Source organism: Calidris pugnax, unplaced genomic scaffold (assembly GCF_001431845.1).
Source record: "Calidris pugnax isolate Ruff unplaced genomic scaffold, ASM143184v1 scaffold27, whole genome shotgun sequence".
Classification (NCBI taxonomy): Eukaryota; Metazoa; Chordata; class Aves; order Charadriiformes; family Scolopacidae; genus Calidris; species Calidris pugnax.
In genome coordinates, this window is record NW_015090893.1 from 10,236,538 (window position 1) to 10,258,434 (window position 21,897).

General features: G+C 40.6%; 1 protein-coding gene across 1 annotated transcript in view; it reads left to right on the forward strand.

The window, feature by feature from the left end:
• Window positions 1-10,235: 10,235 nt before the first annotated feature.
• Window positions 10,236-21,897, forward strand: part of CLINT1 (clathrin interactor 1) — a 56,079-nt gene continuing 44,417 nt past the window's right edge. The window contains exon 1 of the mRNA XM_014948171.1: window positions 10,236-10,443. Within this exon, the coding sequence (XP_014803657.1) occupies window positions 10,403-10,443 (41 nt within the window). The 5' untranslated portion in view covers window positions 10,236-10,402. The remainder of the gene's footprint in view (window positions 10,444-21,897) is intronic.

A 21,897-nucleotide genomic window follows, 5' to 3' on the forward strand; every position in this document is an offset into this window, starting at 1 on the left:
GAGATAAAATCACTAATGTAATTGCTAGAAAAGTTAAACAGCCTTTGGCTCTGATTATACCAAGAAGTGAAGAGTAGGCTTGGGAGTGAACTTAAGATTGCTAGGCCATGTGCCTCCCTGCATTTCCGTTTGCATTGCTGGCTATGGAGTGAGATCGAAGTACTCAACATAATGCTTCAGGACAGTTCTGGACATCTACTGCTGAAATAACAGTTAAATCCAGCACCCTGTTCATATCCATTCACACCATATGAATAAAACTCTGCTAGATAGTTTTCTCCAGCTCTCAGCTCTGAGGCTGGAATGGTACAGACTTGATGGCTGATGATCCTTCATCGCTGTTGCTTGAGTTGATGGTGCCTGATAACTCTTGTCTTGAGAGTGGGCTCAGACTTATGTCAGGGTGACACTGTAAACGGATGTGCTACAATTTCCCCTGAAAATCTGAAAAAGGAAAGGCTTGTTACTTGGCAGCCCAGAGGATGTTCCAAGACCAAATTGCCAGCTTGTAAAGAGAAAGAGAAAGGCAGACAGTTTATGAAAAAAAAAAAGCTTGGTTGAAACAATGGGAGTAAAAAAGAAATAAATTTTAAAAGTGCAGCTTAGTCCCCAAGCCATTTTTCCTTTTATTGATGGGTGGAAGGGCAGATGTCTGTGTCCATGTTCACATATGTGTGTGTGCACAGTGTTGGAACTGGATTTTCACATACCTGAGGGAAGCTGCATTCTGAATTGTCATGAAAAACTGGACTTTCCACTTATTCTAGAGGACAACAATTTCTAAAAAGCCCCATGACAGATCTACGGACACGGACAGTCACAGCAGAGAGCTACATGGCTGGTAAAAGAAGCAAAGGTTTCCAATTTGGCCATAGCAACTGAGTGGACTTATGAAACACTTGCACCTAATATCCATGTTCTTAAAAGCATCTGTTGCCAGCCACTGTTGCCTGGTTTTCGCAAACAACAGTTGCAGTGTTTCAGTTTCACAAAGATGTTTTTGTTACAAAATAAATGTGTGCAGGTGCATCCTAAAACAAATGGCTTAGATGCCATTAGTGGGGCTGGCTTTCATTTATGAAGCAGAAAATAAAAATGACCCAAAATAGATCTTTCACTAAGAAAGATTTATTCATGATCATAACTGGGGCCATGCTGAAATCAAGAAGATGGCAAATAAAAAGTACGCAGATTGTGCAAAGGATAATGTAATCTCAAAAGAAGAGAGATGGCACCTAGTAAATATTGGTGTGGAAAGATAAACTCTGAGCAGCAGCTGCACACTCGACACTTCCTCACCCAAAATGGACGACTGTCTTAATGACTTAGAGCTTGCAAGCTTCTTACTGAATGGAGACTTGACTGTGACTCTCTGGGCTAAACCATTTAACACAATCCTTTTAGCATTAAATAGCTCCTATTGCCGGTATCAAAAATATCTCCAAACACAAAAGCGTCCTTCATGTGTGCTAAACACAAACTGCTATCGAATGGTTCTTCAGAAGTGTGCAGGAAATTCTTTTTAATGTCTTGTGGAGAATGTGTTTGTGCTCCAGAGCAGCTCAGAATGGCTCAGTGCTTCTAACCAGCTAGTCAAGGAGCCGAGCAGGTTTGCAGGGAAGTACACGTCGCTTATAGCAGGTACTCAGTGGCAAAGAGCTAAATAGTTTTTGAAAGATCTGATTACAGAACGGTTCCTTTTTATTGGCCATGTGCTTTCTCCATGGATGGATTCATTGGATGTGCAACAATAATTGAGTTTCATCCCATGGGTGAAGTCCATTTGGCGACTTAAGTGCAGTCACTTGTCAGGATGGATTTTTTCACAAATGTACATTTTTCAAGTTTGCATGTCTTTTGTCAATACCTCGGCTCTCCAAGGGACAGCATGTCAACTTCCTACACTCTTACATTTGACTGGTACTGAAAATCCGTCTGCTATGGTTCTCTGAAGTCTGTTTGATGAGGAAGGCTTTTTGACAACTCCTGCCTCTCCAGAGCTCTTACCTCTTTGTTTTTGTTGTGGATGTTTTGTTTGTTTGTTTTTTTCCTCTTCTCAATAACAGAATCTTTTATTCAGGATAGCAGCATTTGTACTCTCTTCTTCTGTTCCTGTCTTCCACAACAGCAAGCAGTTCCCAAACTAACAAACGTTAATGAACAAACACCTTAAAGCTTAAGGGTAATATCTTCTCTCACAACTCAGCCGTCAGCCTTCATCCAAATGTAAGCAATACATTCATGACACAGGGGGAGACAGTAAATAAAAGCCAGACCAATTGGAACAAGAGAGGAATTGAAACTACTGCAAATTAAGAAAGCAGCAGAACAACTGGTACAAAATTAACCAGGCCACTGAATTATGGTCTTGTGCAACATACTTGTTTTACTGGATGGTACTGTGTGCAAGGCAAAATTTTAGGTCTGTCTGGCAATTGTTCCATAAGAAGGAGACAAGCAGTTGGCAATGAGCATCACTCTGTTCCCAAAACTATCCTCAACCTCAGAGAAAATGTAGATGGTAGCTCTCACTTTCTTTGTCAGAATCTAAGACAGAAGGTCCTAGACCCAGTAATTTTAATACTGAATGAACTGTCAAGAACCTCACAGAAGAACTTTGGAACTGGAGATAATCAATGTGTTTAATTCACTGTCTTTTACCTGATGGTGGCCAGTAGCAAATAATCCTGAGAAAGAAGCTGCAGTAAATGACTGTGGATAAGGTTACTCAATGCTGCAAGAAAATGTCCCCTTAAATCCCAGTGGATCAAATCTGGTTCTTGTAGACAGCACAAGAAATACATGCTCTTAATTTATGGTATTTTTTTCCATCTGACATACACTCAACTTGACAATAAACCTCATCAGTTTCACCTTGGAGATTGATTTTGGTCTTTCAACTTTTCTTTTAATTCATTAAAACCTCAGTAGCTTTTACACTGGTAATGATGCTTGCAGTTTGCTTTTGTAAAATAGCAAGCCAACAGCAGCTTTTAAAGCCTTATTTTTGTAAAACAACATGAACCAAACCAACCACATTCCATGCAAGAAACTGAAATAGAAAAGAAGGATGAGGGAAGCACGGTAGTAAAAGTCACTAATTCATTTCTTCCCCCTAACAGAAGTTACTCAGGTGGGAATTCTTCATTACAGGACATGCATTTGCACTGTTTTCCTGTTGATGCTTAGAAATTATGATGTGAACTGAAAAGAGAGAAAAGAAACTCATTAAACAGCTTTTTTTCTTTTTAATTTCTTTTTTGAACATAGAAAAATCAGCAGCACTTTCTTCCATTCTTTTCTTTGGAACACGATCTAATTAAAAATTATGGTGGGAAGAAAAAAAAAAGCAGCATTTTAAAGCATTGTCTCCCACTTTGAGATAGAAAGCCAGTTTCTGTGAAAAACTGGCTGGATAATTCCAGGCTGGAGAGTCCCAGCCTGCCAGGCTGTGAAAATGTCTCCATCTACTGTGTTTCAATCCAAGTCCAGCTAAACATTCTGAAAAAGGAATTTGAAGACCATCTTGTGAAGTGTTGCCATGGCACTTTTATTTTCCAGCCAAATGAAAATGAGACTAATTTTTGGCTGTTTAAACCCTGCTTTCATATCTCCCCGTTTTTTATTAGCTTGCATCCATGAAAATATTTATGTATGACATTTAAGAGAAAAAGTTGCAGTGATTTCATTGACCATGTTTTACTAGCCTATGAAACAGCAGCCGCCCTGGACCATAGCTTGAAGATGATTTTGATTTGCCATTTCTTTCACCTGTTTAGGGGGCTATTTAATAATGTTGAGAGGGAAGCGTGACTACAGCTGTCCTCTCATTGTTCATAGCTGATGAAAAGCCATAGTAGGGCTTTATCTAATGGGACATATAAGACATGTATGATACTATTTAATATATATGAGAGTAGTCAGACCAAAGAGAAACAAGGTCTTCAGTCAGCAATAAAGATCTGTTTTTCCTATAGTTTTGTGTCTTGTGTTTGGATGCTTCTGCGTGAAAGAATAAACAAACTCCCTCAGAAGCAGGAACACCAGTAAGTCTTCTCCAAGGGCATTCCTAGCTATTCAATTGAACTCCTGCTATAGCCTTTCTACTACTACATGCTTACCAGGGCATTCATATGGTATCTCTCTCCATACAGCTGTACACTTTCACAAAACATAACTTCATATCCTTAAGCCTGCCACCCTTGGATCTAATTTGTTTGAAACTGGCCCAACAGTAATTGCAAGGGGACTGAGAGAGACGAATACAGAAACAGCAAGATCTCGTAAGCTTTGTATCCTTAGGAAACCAGGCAAACAAGACCTTTCTGGCTTGGGATCTGGCACAAAGCTGAGTGACTTGGACTCCAGTCAAACTGACAACATAACAAATGGGAACACTTACGGACTGCAACCATACCCAAGAATTCTGACCTCACTGGTCTGGCATGTGCTTCTGGTTCAGCCCTGTTCTGCTACCAGTTTTCTAACTCTGGCCACTGTCATAGGAATTTTGGAACTTCAAACCCAGAGTGCTAACCAAGACAAACCTGTCAAGGGCTGACTGTTACAAAAAGCAGAAGTGGCCTGTCTTTTTCTCCTCCTCCTGTAAAGTTTAAATGCTAGAGAGACATTAATTGTTGTCAGTGAACAAAAGAACTTACTGGAACAGCTGCATAATAGCAAATAGCAGCAACAATCCAGGCTCTAGATTCTTAGAATATACTGGTACTAAAACAAAAGACTGAGAAATCTGGAGATGAGTTTCTGTGAGAAGAATAAAGATCGTGCATGATTCTTCTGAGAGAAGAGAATTCTACGCTGAGGATCAGTGCTCAAATACAAACTCCTAAATTTCCCTTGGAAAGTCCTACAGCCACTTAAAGGAGGTGTCTAAGGGCATGACAGAGATCGCTGTGACATCAGGATGTAATTTAGAGGGGTTTTCCCCGTATTTTACACTTCTGACTGTGGGAACATTTTTAAAACTATGGCCCTAAAGCATCCCCAAGAAGTGTCAGAAAATGCCACATCATCAGTCTGAAGGAAAGCTCAGAACATCTAATATCAGCAATTAGCCGGTGATCCCCAAATCCCACAGTTTCATCCTAATTTGGAGCCGAGCACACAGAGCCATTGCTAATGTGGGAGACCAAAAAAACCCCAAGTAGCTCTGTAAAAAGTGGAACTAATGAAGACTGCTTCCCTGGGGATATTTGTCTCACAGTTGATTGGTGTAATAATTAAATGGTAATATTTGGGCAGCAGGAATTCACCCCTTTCTAGACATCAGGGAATCCACAACAAAGAGCAACATTGTAAATGCCCCAGACACAGGAAAAGCCAGAATTTACTGCTTACTGGACAATGGAGAACCCTGAGAAGAGAACCTTGACCTTAAATGCTTCCATTAAGGGCTGAGCTCAGCTTGCACTACTATTTCAGGAACAGTAGCAATAAAGTTTCTCGTATTTTGTCACTCATTTTCAGGAAACCTGTAAGAATTTTGCATAGATTTGTAATTTTCTTTTAGAGCTAAGCAACTGTGTCTCATCTAAGTGAAATGGTTCAACTGCTTCAAAAGATTGTGAGGAGACAGAGCGAAATGTACAGTATGACCACAGTATGGAATCAACCTTCATTTCTTCAGGCTAGAAAATAAAGCAGCACTGAATAAATACTGATGTTAACACTCAATACAGCCTCCCTGCAGGGACTTCCTGCAAAAAAACACCAGTGTTATCTTGGCAGAAGCTGCTGCCTGAGTGGCAGAGTTGTCCTCCCAGATTCTGGGAGCTTCTGAGATGTCACCACTTCTGCCTGGCACTCCCAGCCTTCCACAAGCATAACATGGCAGTTATTGTCTTGGCTCTAAAGCTTAAAATAGGATCATTTTCACTTCTTAAAAAAACTTTGAAGAAGTTTGCTACCTACTTTCCTTTATAATGCATCAGACATATCCTGTTTGTGCAAATGCTGTTAGTAAATGGGTGTAGCACCTCAGTGTAGGGGGGAAAGAGGCCAGTGTTAGGAGGGATAAAGTTAGAACAACATACATCATTGCCAGGGTCTCCTTTTCACTCCACCCCCAGTTTCCACAGGGGGTACACACTGCCAATATTCCGTGTTACTGCCTGCACCCCAAGACTCTCTCCTTCTGGTATGAGTGTGATACGGGCTCAGGTGCTGAGTGGTGGAAGCTTTATAGGCAGTTTTACAACCATGGAACCAACTGGAGGATTTTGACATTTTTACCAGAGGCAGAACCATTCCATGGCAGAGCAGGATGACAGTTTCTGAAACAGCCCACCTAGTGACCTTCTGTTTGTAACACAATATGTTTGTGTGTATGGGATGTGTTACAGAAAGACAGATTTGGATTTGGAGAAGCTGCAATTGTTAAAAAATCCTGGGACACAAACCAGCCTACAAGCAGAGAACATTATTTCAATGTTACTTCTGCCCTAATGACTAATTCTTAGAACAAACAGACTTTACGAAACTCAGACTTCAGCTGTGTAAGTGGGTAAAAAGTGGAGCTTTATGAAATCATGAAAACAAATACTGCTTTAAATGAAAAGTTTGTCTCAGTCTGTGCCACTGCCTCCCTCCCCTGCTGCAATGTGATTTTCCTTGACATTCCTCTTTTTTTCCCCTACATTTTAATTGTAAATTAATCACTGACTTGGACATCTCTTTACTGTGCATTGATATGGTTGATATTAACAACAATATTGCTCTCCAGGCATTTGGAATGTGTGAGACTTTTTGTGCACCAAATGGCCCATATTAACTTCTGGAATAGCCAGGTGCAAACTCTATTGCAGTGTTCAAATTAGTTCAATTTCTCTAACTGCTTCTCCTGTAATTGATGGCTCAAATTATAATAAAGTACAGTTCCTCTACATGATATATGTTACAACTACTACCTGTTATGCTGAATATTGCATTGCTTTGAAACTGCATTACCCTCTACCTACACCGATCAGATCTTTCTTTTAAAGGAACTACTTATGAACCAGAAAGTGTCTTCACATCATTCAGAAATTATACATATGCTCATGCACTTTATCAGTAGCTGACAGAATGGGGATGGCAAAATTACTGTCAGTCACGTTGCATTCAATCTCACATAAAGACCTGCTTTTTACTATACCTTAAAATTGACAATAAATGCCAGTCGTCTCTCCTTGCCCCATTACTGCATCCAGACACAGCTAGTAATGCTTAGAAGATACGCACCTTCATCTTAACTGCTTTTAAATTCCAGCTTCATTCTCTCTTTCTGCTGCATATACTGTTATTTTCCTATGCCTGCATCTAAAATACTCTCTCTTTACTATTCTCTTTTCCTGAAGTGTATGATTACAGTAGGTTGTAATTTTTTTCCACATGGAAACAAAGGTTCATAAAAAACAAACAACCAAATCAACCAAATCCTGATGGCTTACTGATCCCTAACAATTTCAGTCCAAATGTCATTCCTGATGGGAAAACAGGGAGGAATGGGTGGATTTGACTTTGGGGGTGTGTGCACCTTCAGGCAAGGTTAGAGTCTGGACCTTGGAAACTGCCCATCATGAGTTGGCAGGGCTGTTCCAGCACTCAGAACTCTGGGAGCTGCTTCCAGCTGCTCAAGGAAACCAGCACTAACAAGAACATCAATTTCATTGCACCACAGCAGAACCTGAGGAACATGCAGTTCATCAGAAATGTGTTTAGAAATTTGATTTTGATCCAATATGGACTGAAGTAAAATTTTAAAATAACAACATTTCTAGCAAATCAGAAAAGTTGTGTTTCTGTAAGCTCCAATTATAATGTTATATTCTTTCTTCTTTAAACAGAGATTATAAATGTCTTCTCCTACTCCTGAAAACCAATGATGTCCTCAGTTTATTCGCAGAAAAAAATGAAGGGCAAATATCAAAGAGCAAGACTCTTCATCCAGCTTGCTCTGCCGGGTGTTAAAATATGAAATTAAGGATCTCTCTCCTCCCAGTCCACACATGGCAACATGCCCTGCAGTTGTGGGGACAGCAAAACTGGTGCCGAGTTAAGTTAAACACCAGCCACAGTCAGTCATCATAGATGTTGTGCTGCAAAATAAAATACCATCTCAGTGTTCACTAGCATTCCAAAGGGAAACTATGTTAAGAACTCTTATGAAAGGAACTGAGAAAAAAAAACCATAAAACATCACTTAGGCTGTTCAGTGTCTTCACTATTGTATGCAGTGCTGGTTCTTCCCATTCAGTTTCAAAAATGATACAGTAGAATTGAAGAAGTATGGCACAACTTCTGAACAAGGAGAAACTAAGTGTACTGCAAGTCTTAGGCGCAGTGAAGGAAACAGTGTAGTAAGAAATCTACATGTTTCTCAATTCGCAACTGACAAGGAAAGGAGCAATAGGGCATTGTTTTATACTAATTCTCACAATACTTGAACTAGTAATAATGTTAAGCAGATGATTTAAAACATACAAAAGGAACTATTATTTCACACAACAGTTATAATACGGAATTCATTGCCACAAGGTGTTGTGTAAGCTAATCTAAAAGGATTCAAATAGCAATCAGTTAAATTCATAAAACAAAAGTCCATCCACTGCTCCTAAACAGAAACCTTTAGTACTAATACTCCCGAACCAAGTCCCTAAACCACAGAAAACAGAAAATAGGAAAGATGTACCTGGGGATGGATCTATCCACATTCACCAGTTCTTACATTCTTTACATGAACATCTAGTACTTACTACTGTTAGTGAGAGGATGCTGGATTTGATAATCCATTCAGTATGTTCTTGTATTCAAATAGATTTCATCGAGATGTTCAAGTGACAGAGCTGTGAAAGTACCTATATAAAAAGATATAATGAGGTGTCAGAAAATGGGCAGGTGATCAGCTGTTTAGCTTTCCTGAACAGTTCAGAGAACTATCAGCTTTTAAAAGAGGTGGCTGTTATTTGAGCAGTATGTGCAGTTGCAAACAGTCTTTCTCATGCCTTTTTTTGCTTGCTCTGACTAAACAATCAAAAGGCAAAACATTTACAGATATATATTTTCTTTAGCCAAAATATGTTCACTTATGACAGGAGCACACAAACAAGAAATATACAGCAAGAATATATTACTGATTGTGACTTGCAAAGAAATAGCCAAAAGACTGCCACTTCTCTTGAAAAGAAAATCCCATCATCATGACTGGTCATTCAGAACTCACATTGAAAAGAAGTTGATGGAGAACAAAAGTAAATGTATGTAATGAAACTGTCTGACAATCCTGATTATAACATCACTTCATTGACTTCACTATCTTTATGATACCCAGGGAGCTGTGATTCCTCTTAAATACCCTACACAGGCAATATTTGAAGATGGTCTTGCAATGCTTGTTGACAAGTATGTTAAAACAGTGAATATTCTCCTGAGGCAGCTTTAATGTATGTAATCGTTCCTTGGCTAATCAGGATTCCTCAGAAGTGCCTGTGCTGTGCCACAGTGCTGCCTTAGTGCACACGCTGCTCCATTTCATCCACCTCCCCGTGTCGCATTTCTTGCAGAAATCCCACTCTCGGCCTGCAGTAGAATCTGAAAGTCCACCCAAAATTCAGTGTAGTCGATACACCATGGTCAGCAAACAGGTAGTCATAAAGACAGAATACCGCCCTTGTCATCTGATTGCATTCCTTGCAATAGAGGCAGGGTATTTTATGCCACATTTTAGTCAGGACTGACTTTTACACCTGTATTTTGTGCTTTAACCAGCTATTTGCACAGACCTTTCTCCCCTCTGTGCCTCGCCTGGCTGTGGGGTCAAGAAGTTTACCACAGGCTAAATGCCACAGTGGTCTGAAGACGGGTGAGAGCTGGGCTGTAGCCACACTCCAAGCCAAGGAGGGCACAAAGCTTCGGTCCCACCTCAGTGTGACAGTGTCTACGGAGCCCTCATGATAAGCCAAGCCAAACCAAGCCAAGCCAAGCCAAGTCAAGCCAAGCCAGGCGAGGTGAGCTGAGGAGAGGCCCGTGCTCTCCCTCAGGGGAGGCCACAGCACTACAACTCCCGGCAGGCCTTGCGCGCGGAGGGGGTGCGCTACACCGGAGACTAAATCTCCCAGCAGGCTCCGCGTCGGGCCAGCTCCCGGTTCCCAGTATGCTTTGCTGGTCGGCCCGGCCTCCCCGTCCTGCCCCGCCAGCGGGAAGACTACATCTCCCAGCAGGCCCCACAGTAGCGACACCCTCCATTTCCGGGAGCGGCGCCGCGTCCCTGGCTGGGCAGAGGCGGCGGCGAGCGGGAGCGGGCCTGGCTCGGCGGCGGCTGCCCGGAGCGCGGCGAGCGAGGCCTCCTGGGGCCGGCGGCGGAGGAGGGCAGTGAGGCCGGGGAGGTCTCCAGGCAGTCGGCACCATGCTCAATATGTGGAAAGTGCGGGAGCTGGTGGACAAGGCGTGAGTACGGCGGGGCGCGGGCGGACGGGTGGGGCGGGGGGGGCCCGGGAGCGGCTCGGCCGGGGCGCCTCAGCCGGGCCTGTGCTGCCCCCCCCGCCCCCCTCACAACATGGCCGCTGCCCCTCCTCCTGCTGAGGTGGCCACCTCACACCCACTCCGGGTCCAGCTGACCCCTTCCCCGCTCCCCGGCCCTGCTCCCTGGGGGTCTGCCGGATCTGCCCCCCTGCCCCTCCTCCCGGCCCGGCTTTGGCCCATCCGACAGGCAGGGGCTGCTTTCCGGGTAGTCTGTGGCCTTTTCCATTATGGCTGGCGGCTTTCCCGCCCCTCTTGGGCTGGTCTGGGCCCTTCCAGCTGTTGGCGAGCTGCGCTGCTTCTTTGGCTGCCCCCTTCTCTGCCCGGGGTCCCAGGGGGTGTGTGCCCATTTTGATACACGAGCCCTTAAAATCTGCCTCTCCTGGGTTGGGTCCTGCCATGGCCACTAGGCCCCTTAAGAAGATACTGACAGGTCACTCGAAGAAGGAGGGGAGTAAATAACCACCTGTACAACAGCAAATTTTCCGAGTGCTCTCAAAGTCACCACATGCTCTGGTTAAGTGTTTTCCTTCTCCCTAAGGACAGGTCACTGCTACGGTTGCCATTGACTTGCCACCCCTGGGCCTTTCAGAGGTGGAGGGTGGTAGGGGAGTGAAATGCTCTATCCCTCCCCTTAAACATTCAAATAGCTCAGATATTTGCAAGTTTATTTCCTTGCCTAGAACCTCCTCCCTCCGCAAACTTGGCTGTGGTCTTGGTTATCATGATCACCGTGTTGCAGCTTGAGGACGTGACGTTATTGTTACATTTCTCAGCCACTCCTTTATTTTTGTCATGGAGAAAAAATTGATATGGTGGAAAGCTTAACAAAGGTTATGTTTTGACTCCTTAAATAATAAAACTTTAGGGGCAGACTTGGAGCACTTTTCCATGAATTGTGTACTACTTAGAGGAATAACTGGCTGAAGGTCTGTAGATTAGGATATACCAAATGAGATTATGGGAACTAATAATTGCGTCTAGCATTAGAAGTCAGAGGGTGAGCCTTTCAAAATCGAGGTTCCATTTTGAATATTACTTACTTTTGTTTCTCTAAACAGTTCTCGAACTTGGCTGCTTTATATATGTGCTTAAAGGCAGCAAACTGAAGAGAAACAGCAGCTTGCTTATGATAATCAAGTGTTTTACTTACGATGCTGACTGAGACTTTTCTAGGCCAAGAATCAGATGACACTTAAAAACCACTGTGAATAAGACTTCTCCTGAGGAAGTTGTTTACTTTTTTACAGCTCCTTGCATGCAGAGTCAGCCCTTGCTAAATTAGGTTTAATAATGTGACAAGTGCGATATATAGTAGGACAACCCAAATAGGGCTGTCTTGAGCTCCTGGACCTAAAAGGTCCCTTTCAGGGAAATCATGGGGTTTTTTTACATTGCCCTTGTGTACTCTTATTTATGTAGGATTAGTGATCGCTATAGCATTACTTCTAAGGATATTTCACAAGTTATTAAGCCAAACAGTTCATCAAAATCTGGTTTGGAAAAGACATTTGATTTCCAAGCCAGGTGCAAGAACTGGACATTTCAAATAATCAAAAGTGTTTTTTGAATAAACTTCAGTTTCTGGGAATAACATTATTCAAATAAAGCAGATTGTGTATTTAAAAAAAAAAGGGGGGGGGAACGGGGGAGGTAGAGCTTTCAGAGTAAATAGTATTTAGAGACATCAAAATCAATAGTCCCATTGTGTGTGGTGCAGATCTGTCATAATGTCTTCTGTCTTAATACCATGACTTACAAAATTCTCTGCAGAAGAGGCTAAGTGATACTATCTGCCTCATAAATAACTGCTGCTGCTGTGGCAGGAACACACTGAGCTTTAATAAGAAAGTCTCTTTCCTTAAAAAAGGAGTATGATTATATGGGGATTTTGAAATTGTGCAAATAGCTTGAAATTTTGCTAGTTCAGACTTTAATGGCTTCGTAGTGGTTGTTACTCCAGATCTCAGATCTATATTCAGCTGATTCTTATCATCTTAGACTTTCAACTTACTCATCTGGTTTTTTATCCTTATTTGGGGTTCAGGTGGCTGAGAGCTTGGTTAGGTCAGAGATATTTCAAGGTGGAGGACTTGATTTAAAAATTTTCAGATTTTTCAGTGTGTGAAAGTTCAGTAAATGATGATACATAGTTAAGCTACTATTAATTATCTTTTTTTCAATCTCTGCAAACTACTTCAACAACAAAAACCCAAAGTAAAACCAGTAACCTCTTAAAATTCGTCAAAGTTTCAGAACCAAAAATAAGATAGCAACCGCAAAATACATGGTAAAAATTCAAGTTTGTATTTAGAATTATTGAAGTGTTTGGTGTTTACGTTTTCTTCAGTGTGATAGAAATTGACCAATCAAGTTCATTAGGTGAGCTTTGCTTTGTAGGTCTCTTCACACTATAATCATTTCTATTATTGTGGCATTTTCTAGAAATTCTAAAGTATGGATCTGCATCCTTTTGTGCATGAAGGCTATTTTTGATACTAAATGGAGGTGCTATTATATATGAAATTTCGGAAGACTCTGTGATAGAGTATTAGATTTAAACTGTTCTAAGATGTGACAAGATACTTTGTGTGTCTTGTTTCTCTCTTGTCAACCTCCTTGATCTTAGTTGCTAATATAACTCTCCCTCCTTAAATTTAAAGTGCCTTGATTAGTTACAATTGTACAGTAACAGTAACTAACTGGGCCTAGTGAATAAGTTTGGGGCTTAAACCAAATAACTAATAAAAGCCTGTCTGTGCCTAGTGAAATTTGCTTGTCCTAAGCTTTATTCTTGCAGTTTCTAACTAAATGTCTAACTTCCTTCACCCTCCAGTTTCTTCCCAGGTACTGCAGTCTGTGTGAGAGTTCTTCAAATGTGTGGAATTACACTGAGTCTCTGGTTAGCTTGTAGTTTAGAAGGTATAGGTCTAAATTTTCTTATTTATTTTTGGAATAACTTCAGTTTCACAGTATTTTATTATGTGAATAGATTAATTTCAGAAGGCAGCCTTTCACTCTATTTTTAGATGTTCACTTGCATGGGTTCTTTTTCCCCAGTAGGTCAAAACCGAATTGGCAAGTAAACTGTATAAATGTAGCCCTCTGTGCTCAACTTGTTTGCTCCATAACAGTAAACTCGGTTTAAATGGCAGAGGTTTCTGATGGCTTAAGTCCAGGGTGGCGCTTGGTGCAAAGTGAGTGAGTCAGGTGGCAGTTCTGAGTCACTCCTGAAGAAATGTAGTAGACTTTGTTAGATTCTGTTTTGTCGTAGACCTAGGTCTGCAGTAGAAATATGTAGCCTAACCACTGTATGCAAGAGGTGGCCAATTCTTCTGACCCGAGGAGCTGCATACCAACAACTTAACGTGACAGAGTGCAGAGGTACCCATCGCGTGCTTTGGATAGCTGGTGGGAGTGTGAGTTCTGGGAACGTTTGGCAGGAGGGAAGTGTGCTGGTCACCAGCTCTGCTGCTTGGTGGGGTTTGCAGCTTTGTCTCTGGATGACCTGGTGGCAGTTGTCCCAGGTGTTCTATGGCTCCTGTAGCCAGGGGGGCAGGTTACCCCATGCCTGCTCCGAAACAGCCCTGTAGTTGTGATGAAACTTGAGGGTAAGTGTTGCGTTTGAATTGCTTGTGAGACTAAGGATCTGCAGGCTGGCCAGTACCATGTAGAAGCAGTTTATGTGAAAAATGTCATGTCTTTAATCATATAAATGCATCTGTACTTTGATAATCAAACCATCAAAGGCCCCAACCAAGTGTCTCCCTCCTGTGTGATAACAGACCTGGCAAAAGGTATTGTAGTCACTGAGATACTTCCTTTTTTTAATCTTACCAGACAAATATATGTTGTGCTTTGTGTTCCCTGTGAAATTTCTAGGGCAGTTCTACAAAGAAAACCACATAGCTTTTTCAAAAGAAAACAAGGAATATTAAGAATCCCTGTTAAAACAATTTTTAGCTTGGCAGAAGCAGGAAGGTATTAGCTTGGCCTTGTGGCCAAGTTCAAAAGCCAGGCCATCGCATCTCTCTCTAGTCTTGTTGAATTTTCTTTTTTTGAAGCAGAATTTGTTGATTCTAGTTTCCTGAAATGTTACTGTATATTGTTAATCTAGCACAAGGTTCTTCTGTTTAAAGCAGAAGACAGCATTTGTGCATACGTGCTTAGCAAGGCTAGTCAAACTCCTCATGGCAACAATTCCTCTCTTAATATAAGATGTCATTGTAACTTAACATTTTTGTTAACATCATGGACGTGTAGTAAGCAGGATGGAAGAGCTTTGGACCCATTGAGATTAGATTGTGGCCTGTGTCACAATCTGATGAGACTTTACAGCCTCTTTCTTTAAAATTTTATTGCTGTTCTTAGCTTTTGTGATCTTCTACATGCATGACCAGAATGTGAGAGAGCTCATTTTTAAGCACCTTCCACACATCAAAGAGGAAGAAACAGTCTAATTAAAAATTTGGTGAAGGTGACAGATCTGTATGTAGTAAGAACAGTATAATCCAGATGTTCATTTGAATTGGTTAAGGTGGGTGAGACAGTTGTTGCTGGGTCTTTGAGCTTCTCGAATGTATACATATAAGAGGAGAGAGCCTGTGAAGATCTTGCCTGTATGAGTTATATGACAGCTGCCATCCCCCTGTTTTTTCCATCCCTTTTTCAGTTCAGGTTTTTGCCTGTCTGGCCAAGTCCTGACTGCTTTGCTGGTACTGCTCTAAGCCACACCTTCGTAGTGACCCAGGAGGAATGTATTTGCACTCCCTCATGTTGCAGAGTAGGAGCTGAAGCTTGACAGAGTTATGTTTTCATACGTTTTGCAAGCTTGATGAATTGCCCAAGTATGTAATGTTTTAAGCAGTTTTTAAGTGGAGAGCAAATTGTCTTGTTTAGAACTGATCATAATGCTTGCACAGATACTAAATGCTAGAAACATAACACTTGAGAATTTATTTGTAGAGTTAGGCACTGGGGTCCTCTATTATTTGTTCTGATGGTTTTTTTCTATGCAAGGAGGATGGATTTTTTTAGTGTTAGTGGAGAAGGAAGGGGCTGCTGTCGTCAGCTCTAATACAACTAGGTAGGGGAGTTCTTTTAGCTAATAAACAGCTTGTTTTCTTTAGTACTTCTAATTATACAAGCTGTAAAGAGAAGGGTAAATTATTGCTTGAGTGAGTTACTGCTTCGATTGTCACTGCAATTCCTGGCTGTGGTGGCCTAAAGCATGGCGTGCAAATGAGACATCACGCTTCAGCTGTGGAGTAGAGGTTTCTGGATTACCCCCACTTCACAGATGGGCAAAACTAAAAAGATAATCCTGTCAAATAAACCAAGTCGCAGTGAGTTGATAACAGTTAAAACTGTGGATTTGTTGACTTCCAGACTGCTGTCTGCTGGCTCACACTACGTCCGCACTGTACTTATTAACATGGTAAATGCATCCCAGTAATTTGCCCTACAATTACGTGGCTCGCAGTTGACTTTCAGTTGCTTATTGCCATGTTGCTCACGTTTGACCAACGTATAAGCAGGAGGATCCTATGTATACTCAGCTGGGGGTTTTAAATCCTCTTGCCTAACTACTTTCTTATTTTAATGTGCCTGTAATTGTTCTTGTTTATGGGCAGTTCTCTTATGGTTCATGGATTTGTCCACCCCAACTATTGAGCTCTTCTGTAATGAAGCGCTGTTTGCTAGTTTAGTAATAGGAGGTATTATGGTAAATGATCCTTCATATGATATATCCAGCGAAAGGGTAAATAACTGTCTAACACATTGCTCTCTGACCTTCCTGTAAACTCCCTTGCTCCAGTTCCAGGATCGTTTGGTTTCCTTTATATTTAAGATTTATTTTGGTTTGCATAAGCAAGATCTTCAGAGCAGTGAACGCTTCCATCGTTTTATGTAAGGGACAGTTAACCCTCACTGCATGAGTTATCCTCCTAGTGCTGCTTAAGAGATGTCCTGCTGATAACTGCTTTAAGAACAGCATTTTGTATCATTATTACAAGCAAGGTGATGATTATTATCTCCAGCCCTATAAGGACTTGTACTCTGCCTGGTTACCAGAGAGTGAGAGAGAGAAGAAAGAAGTCTTAGGAATGCAAAGGAGGACTGTTTTTGAACGTATCATTTGACTCTGTGGCATTGCATGGCTTTGTCTGCCAAGCACTTGTCACGGCACTTATTTCTATGGGTTCTCCTCCTTCCTTCAAAAAAATTTCCAGAATGTTGCTGTTTTTAATAAGGAATAAAAATGGTTATAGTCTTTGGGCCATGTAATTTAGTATTGGTGATACACATCTTTGAAACGATTACACTCTGTTATCTCATCTACATAGAGATGACATTCTCCTGTTTGAATATTCAACTGGTGGAGTAATCAAAAGTAGGCAAATGTTACACGCTGCAGTATATATTAAGAGTTAGCATAAGGTAATTGTGACCCAATGCACAAATTTCATCAACACACTCCTTCAAGTGGTGCTTTTGTTAGTGCTCTTTCAAATGTATTACTGCCATTTTACACCCTATGGAAGATAACAACAGTTTGGATTACGTTGCAGAAGGCTAAGCAAGGTGTTGGCCTTACGTATTTTCAGGGAATCTAAATGATGTGTGTATACGTGACAACTCCTACGGCCTGAAAGTATTTTTAAAACATTGCTTTGCATCGCCCTGCCAGAAATAAGACTAGGTTTCTGCTTGGGAAGTAGATGAAGCTGGTCAAAGATAAGAGCCTTACCTACATCACTGTGTGCAACTGCCGTCAGAAGGATCAGGGTGCTTAACTCAGTTTTGTGCTAATTCCTCTTGGTTGTGTTGCCAGCTAGTGTATTAAAAATATTAGCTGGTTTGCATAATTATTTCATATACAAGGTATAATTCCAAAGTATTGTGCAAACGTGGAACACACTACTGCTTTCTCTCCTCAGGCTTGCCTATTTCAAGGTGCAACTCTTAAGCGTTGCAATGGTCCTAAAATGCAGTCTTGAAATTCTAATCTGATTCTTGTATCTCCTATCTGCTTCCATTCATTTCAAGTTCTAAATGAATTTCTGTATTTATGCAAAAATGGTGAGCTTTTGTAAAAACAGAAAGATGGGGTGTCAGAGAAGGAGTGAAGAACTGTTTTGTAGGTTGGTAGGTTTAGAGCACAAAAATGTGTTGATCTTAAGATATGTATGCTTCATTTTGGAATTTCTCACATTTGTTTATTCTGAAGTTTGGGATACAGCTTGTGCACAAGTTATAATACAAGAAGTCCCATTTGAAGCTGGGAAACTCATCTCCAACATGCAGAACGTGCCCCGATGCTTCGAGTATATTCCAAATACTTTGCTTGCGTGTGCTTGATGTGAAACTTCAGCTTCCGAATTACCACTGTGTGTTCCAAACTAATATAAAAACAGGATTTAAGAAGGGGGGGAGTGAAACTCCTTGGTTTTGAAAAAAAAATGGTCAGCTATTGCCTTTAATGGCTTTTTTACTAAAACTAAGATGTACAATAGCATAACTTTCTGTTTAAAGTTTTGTAGACTTTGTTTAAATGCTTTTCTCAAAGTTTTTTTTTTTTTTACTTGTCAGGTGAAACTGGTATAGGGCAAGAAAATGAAAAACTAAATTAGCAACTATAACAGATGAATAAAGTAATCATTTTTGTGATTGGTCTTTTTCCAGCTTCTTACAGTGTGCTGGATCTTACTGCCATACGTCAAATACAGGCCCAGTTATAGGTGAAGACTGACAGCTGCTGTCATCTTTCAGTTTGGCGAATGAGCTTTATTTACCTGTTCCATTTGGAATAAGCAGCTGTAGTGTAGCTAAAGCTTTCTTGTAAGGATGTTTGGTAGTCTCTTTAGAAAGAGCAATTGTATAGGAGAGCATAACTCCTGTGACAAAGCAGTCACTCTATTCTGTCTCCGAAAAATAAGATCTAACTGGGGTGCACTTAATTTTTTTTAAGGTACATGGGTCTGTCAAGATAAGGTCATATGAAATTGTTACAAGCCCATAGTACAGTTCTTTCCAGACAGCTATGCAGCTGTGGGTCTCTGAGTACTTTTTCAATAGCAGTGTTAGAAAAAGTATTCATTACTTATTTATTCCCGGGCGGTGTGCTGTGTGAGTGGGGTGGTTTAGGTTGCTGTGCAGTGAACCCAATAGAGGAACAGATCCAATTGGAAGCTTTGTCTCTCTCTCCCAAAAGGACTTTGTAGGTTATTTGTTTTTAAGTTAGAGTAGTTCCCTAGACTCGTTTGCTATACAGCTGCACAAGTGTTTGTGTCGTGCATCTGAGGAAGTAGATAAGATGAGATGGGAGGGAAGGGGGGAGGAGAGAGATGGTTAAAGCTGATGTAAGCAGAGGACACAGGAACACATGGCTGAGCCTCACCTTGTAGTCGCCCTGAAGTTTCGCACTATCGCAAACATGAAAACAGCCCAAGCCATGAAATCTTAGGTTGTAGTTTCACAGTGAGTAAGCGTAGGCTGATGGTAAAAGAGGTTTCACAGCCTTCTGTCTGCCACAGCCTGCACACTTCTCTCTCCCTTTTGCTGGCACCAGACTAGTTTCTGCTCGATGAGAGAATCTGTCTCTCAGACTAACCAGTTGTTTTTGCCAATTTAATTCTCCACTGGATCGGTTCCCTGGTATAGCTAACTCCATGGTCACACAAATATTTGTACTGGCATAAAGAAAGGAATGGTGGTTGGGTAAGAATAAGTGGCCGGGGGCAAAGGATAGCGAGGAACGGGTTTAGTGCTTGAAGTGAACCCGTAGCATGTGGTTTCACAAGCAGGTTGAGGACCTCTAAGGTTATTCTTCTACTAAAAGAGAATGTCTCACTTTTATATCTGGCCATTCACTGCCTTTGCCTTCCTTATGCTGTTGCTGTGTATTTGCTTGTACTATCTTGATGATATAGGTAAAAAAACCAAAAAACAATCCTAAGCTTTTTGGGTCCCTAAGTGGTTTGGCAGCCTGCTGTGTGAGCAGCTGTTTATAGCACCACAAGCACTTGTGTTGATAGGGGAAAGGACAGGACAATAGGCTGGGACACTTTTTTATGATGATACATTTTTACCTAACTTTATTATTTGAAACTGAACTTAGTGTTTTGCTAGCTGCAAAAATGCTCTAAAAGATCACAGATTTTAGTTCCAAATTTAAATTTCTTAAGGTTGCTCATCTGTTTTGCATGTTACTACTTCATTCTCCACAGCTAAACTTTCTGTGTTTGTGTCACTGTTGTGTTGGGGGTTATACATCAGTATTTCTGGTTCCACTCTCAAGTCCCAAATTAGGGAGAAAGGATATAGATTGAAATAAATAGATGTTTTGTATGGTTCAGGCTGGACGTGATCTTGGGATCCAACAGATCTTCAGCTGAGAGATGCTTTTAATTCAAATTAAAAGTATAGCTAAATAGAAATACTGTTGGTGAATATATTTCAGTTATTATAGAGTGGTAGTCTGTAGACTGTTCTTGTAAATAGCTGAAATCTTTTTGGATGTGTTTGGTTTGCCATTAAAAATGAAACAAGTGTGACAAAATCAGTATTGTTTGTGTGTATTTGAGTCTTTTAAGGAAACTGCCTCAAAGCTGTTGTACTCTTCCCTCTCCTCATCCAAATAGCATGTCTTATCCTAATCTGTTAAATATTGACTGCGTGCTTAATAGATATTAACTAATTCATTGGGGATACAATTAGAAATATTAGTGTATATTCAACGTGTTTAATGAGACTGACCTGCCTTTTTTTAATCTGTTGTAATAATAATGAGACCTATTGGGAGTTAGGGAGTATGGTTGTTTTTTTTTTTTCTCTGCTCCATTCTGACTCATAACAATAAATGTTTTTCTTGTTGGTTGCTTTCCTCATCCTGACGAGCTGTTTAGAAGTGTCCTGATGTGCATTACAGACTGTCCAGTGTTACCTCTCAAGACATAACTTTATATTTAGTAAACATACATTCCTATGTGATTCTTGGGAGGTGTTTTATGTTCTATGAGACTACTCAGTTGAAGGTTTCTCTAAATCCATTTTGAATGTAAAGAGAAGAAAAAGGCTTTTGATAACTTAAGGTAACTTTATTGGAGTTGCAGTGGGTGGATGCATCTTCTGGAAAATAAATGATGTTCTTGGTAACTTGTGAATAGAGCTGATACCTTAGTGATTGCTGTAACTTTTAATTATTCCTTGTTTTGACGATTATTTAATTACTTTAACTATTCTTCCATACGATCGAGCAAAGAGAGGGGAAATCCTCTCCTCTGTTCAGAGAGGTTTAATTCTCTAAATGAGTTAACACCTATCACAGTGGTTTATCTCTCCTTGCTGCCAAACAGATGATTGCATTTCTTGAGACAGCTTGAAAACTTAGTGCTAATAGACTCCTAATTGGAAAGTGGAGTCTCTTAGCCTTTAAACTGCCAGTGTCAGGTTTTTGTTAATTACATGGTAACTGTAACTTCTGTAGCTGCAGACATTAGATCATAAAAATCCCGGAATCTTACCATTATTGCGTAAATAAATAGTTCCTGTATTGAACCATAGCGAAATTGGTTAGTTGGAAACACACAGTGTAATTTGAAATCATCACCTGTGTGTGAACAGGAACTGGAAAGTGGGGCTCTGAGGCAAATGAAACAGCTCTTGTTACCTTTTTAGGACATAAGAGTTACTTGATCTCCTGGAGGAACCAGTTTAACAAATGATACCTATGAAAGGAGAGGAAACATCATTATCCTCCACAAATAAGCATGGCTTGGCATTAACGTTTTGAAAGCTGATTTGTATGTAACTTGCCAGACTCATTCCACAAAAGAACGCTTGCATTGAGTAAAAAATGTGTTTGTGAACCTGTGTACCAATCCGAAAATTTTAAGGAAATGATGAATATCATAACATTTATGTTGTAATACTCTTCTGAATGGTGTGTTCTTACTGCTTGTGCCCTTTTTTGGGTACTGTGCTGTGAATAGCTGTAGAAGGACACTCTGTCTTTAACTATTAGCTGAACTTACTTTGTCCAATTGCTTAATGCAGTAGTAGAAGGATTTCTAGGTTGTGACCTGCCTTCACAGAAAATTGAATAACAAAAGAAAATAGGTATTAAGCTAATTTAGTCTATTTAGGATTATGGTTACTGCTTTTCATTCTTAGATACACTTGTAGCAGGAAAGAAATATAATAATTCAAGGTTATTAAGGGATGAACAACTGAAGTAGGAAAAGATTAGATTTTTTTAAAAGCAGGTCTTTTTGGTTAATTTACTGGCTGCAGTATAATAAGCTGAAAACTAATTGTGCCATTCCTAGGAACTGTATTTGAATTTATTTAAATTCTATGCAAGTATTTCCTCCCCCCCCC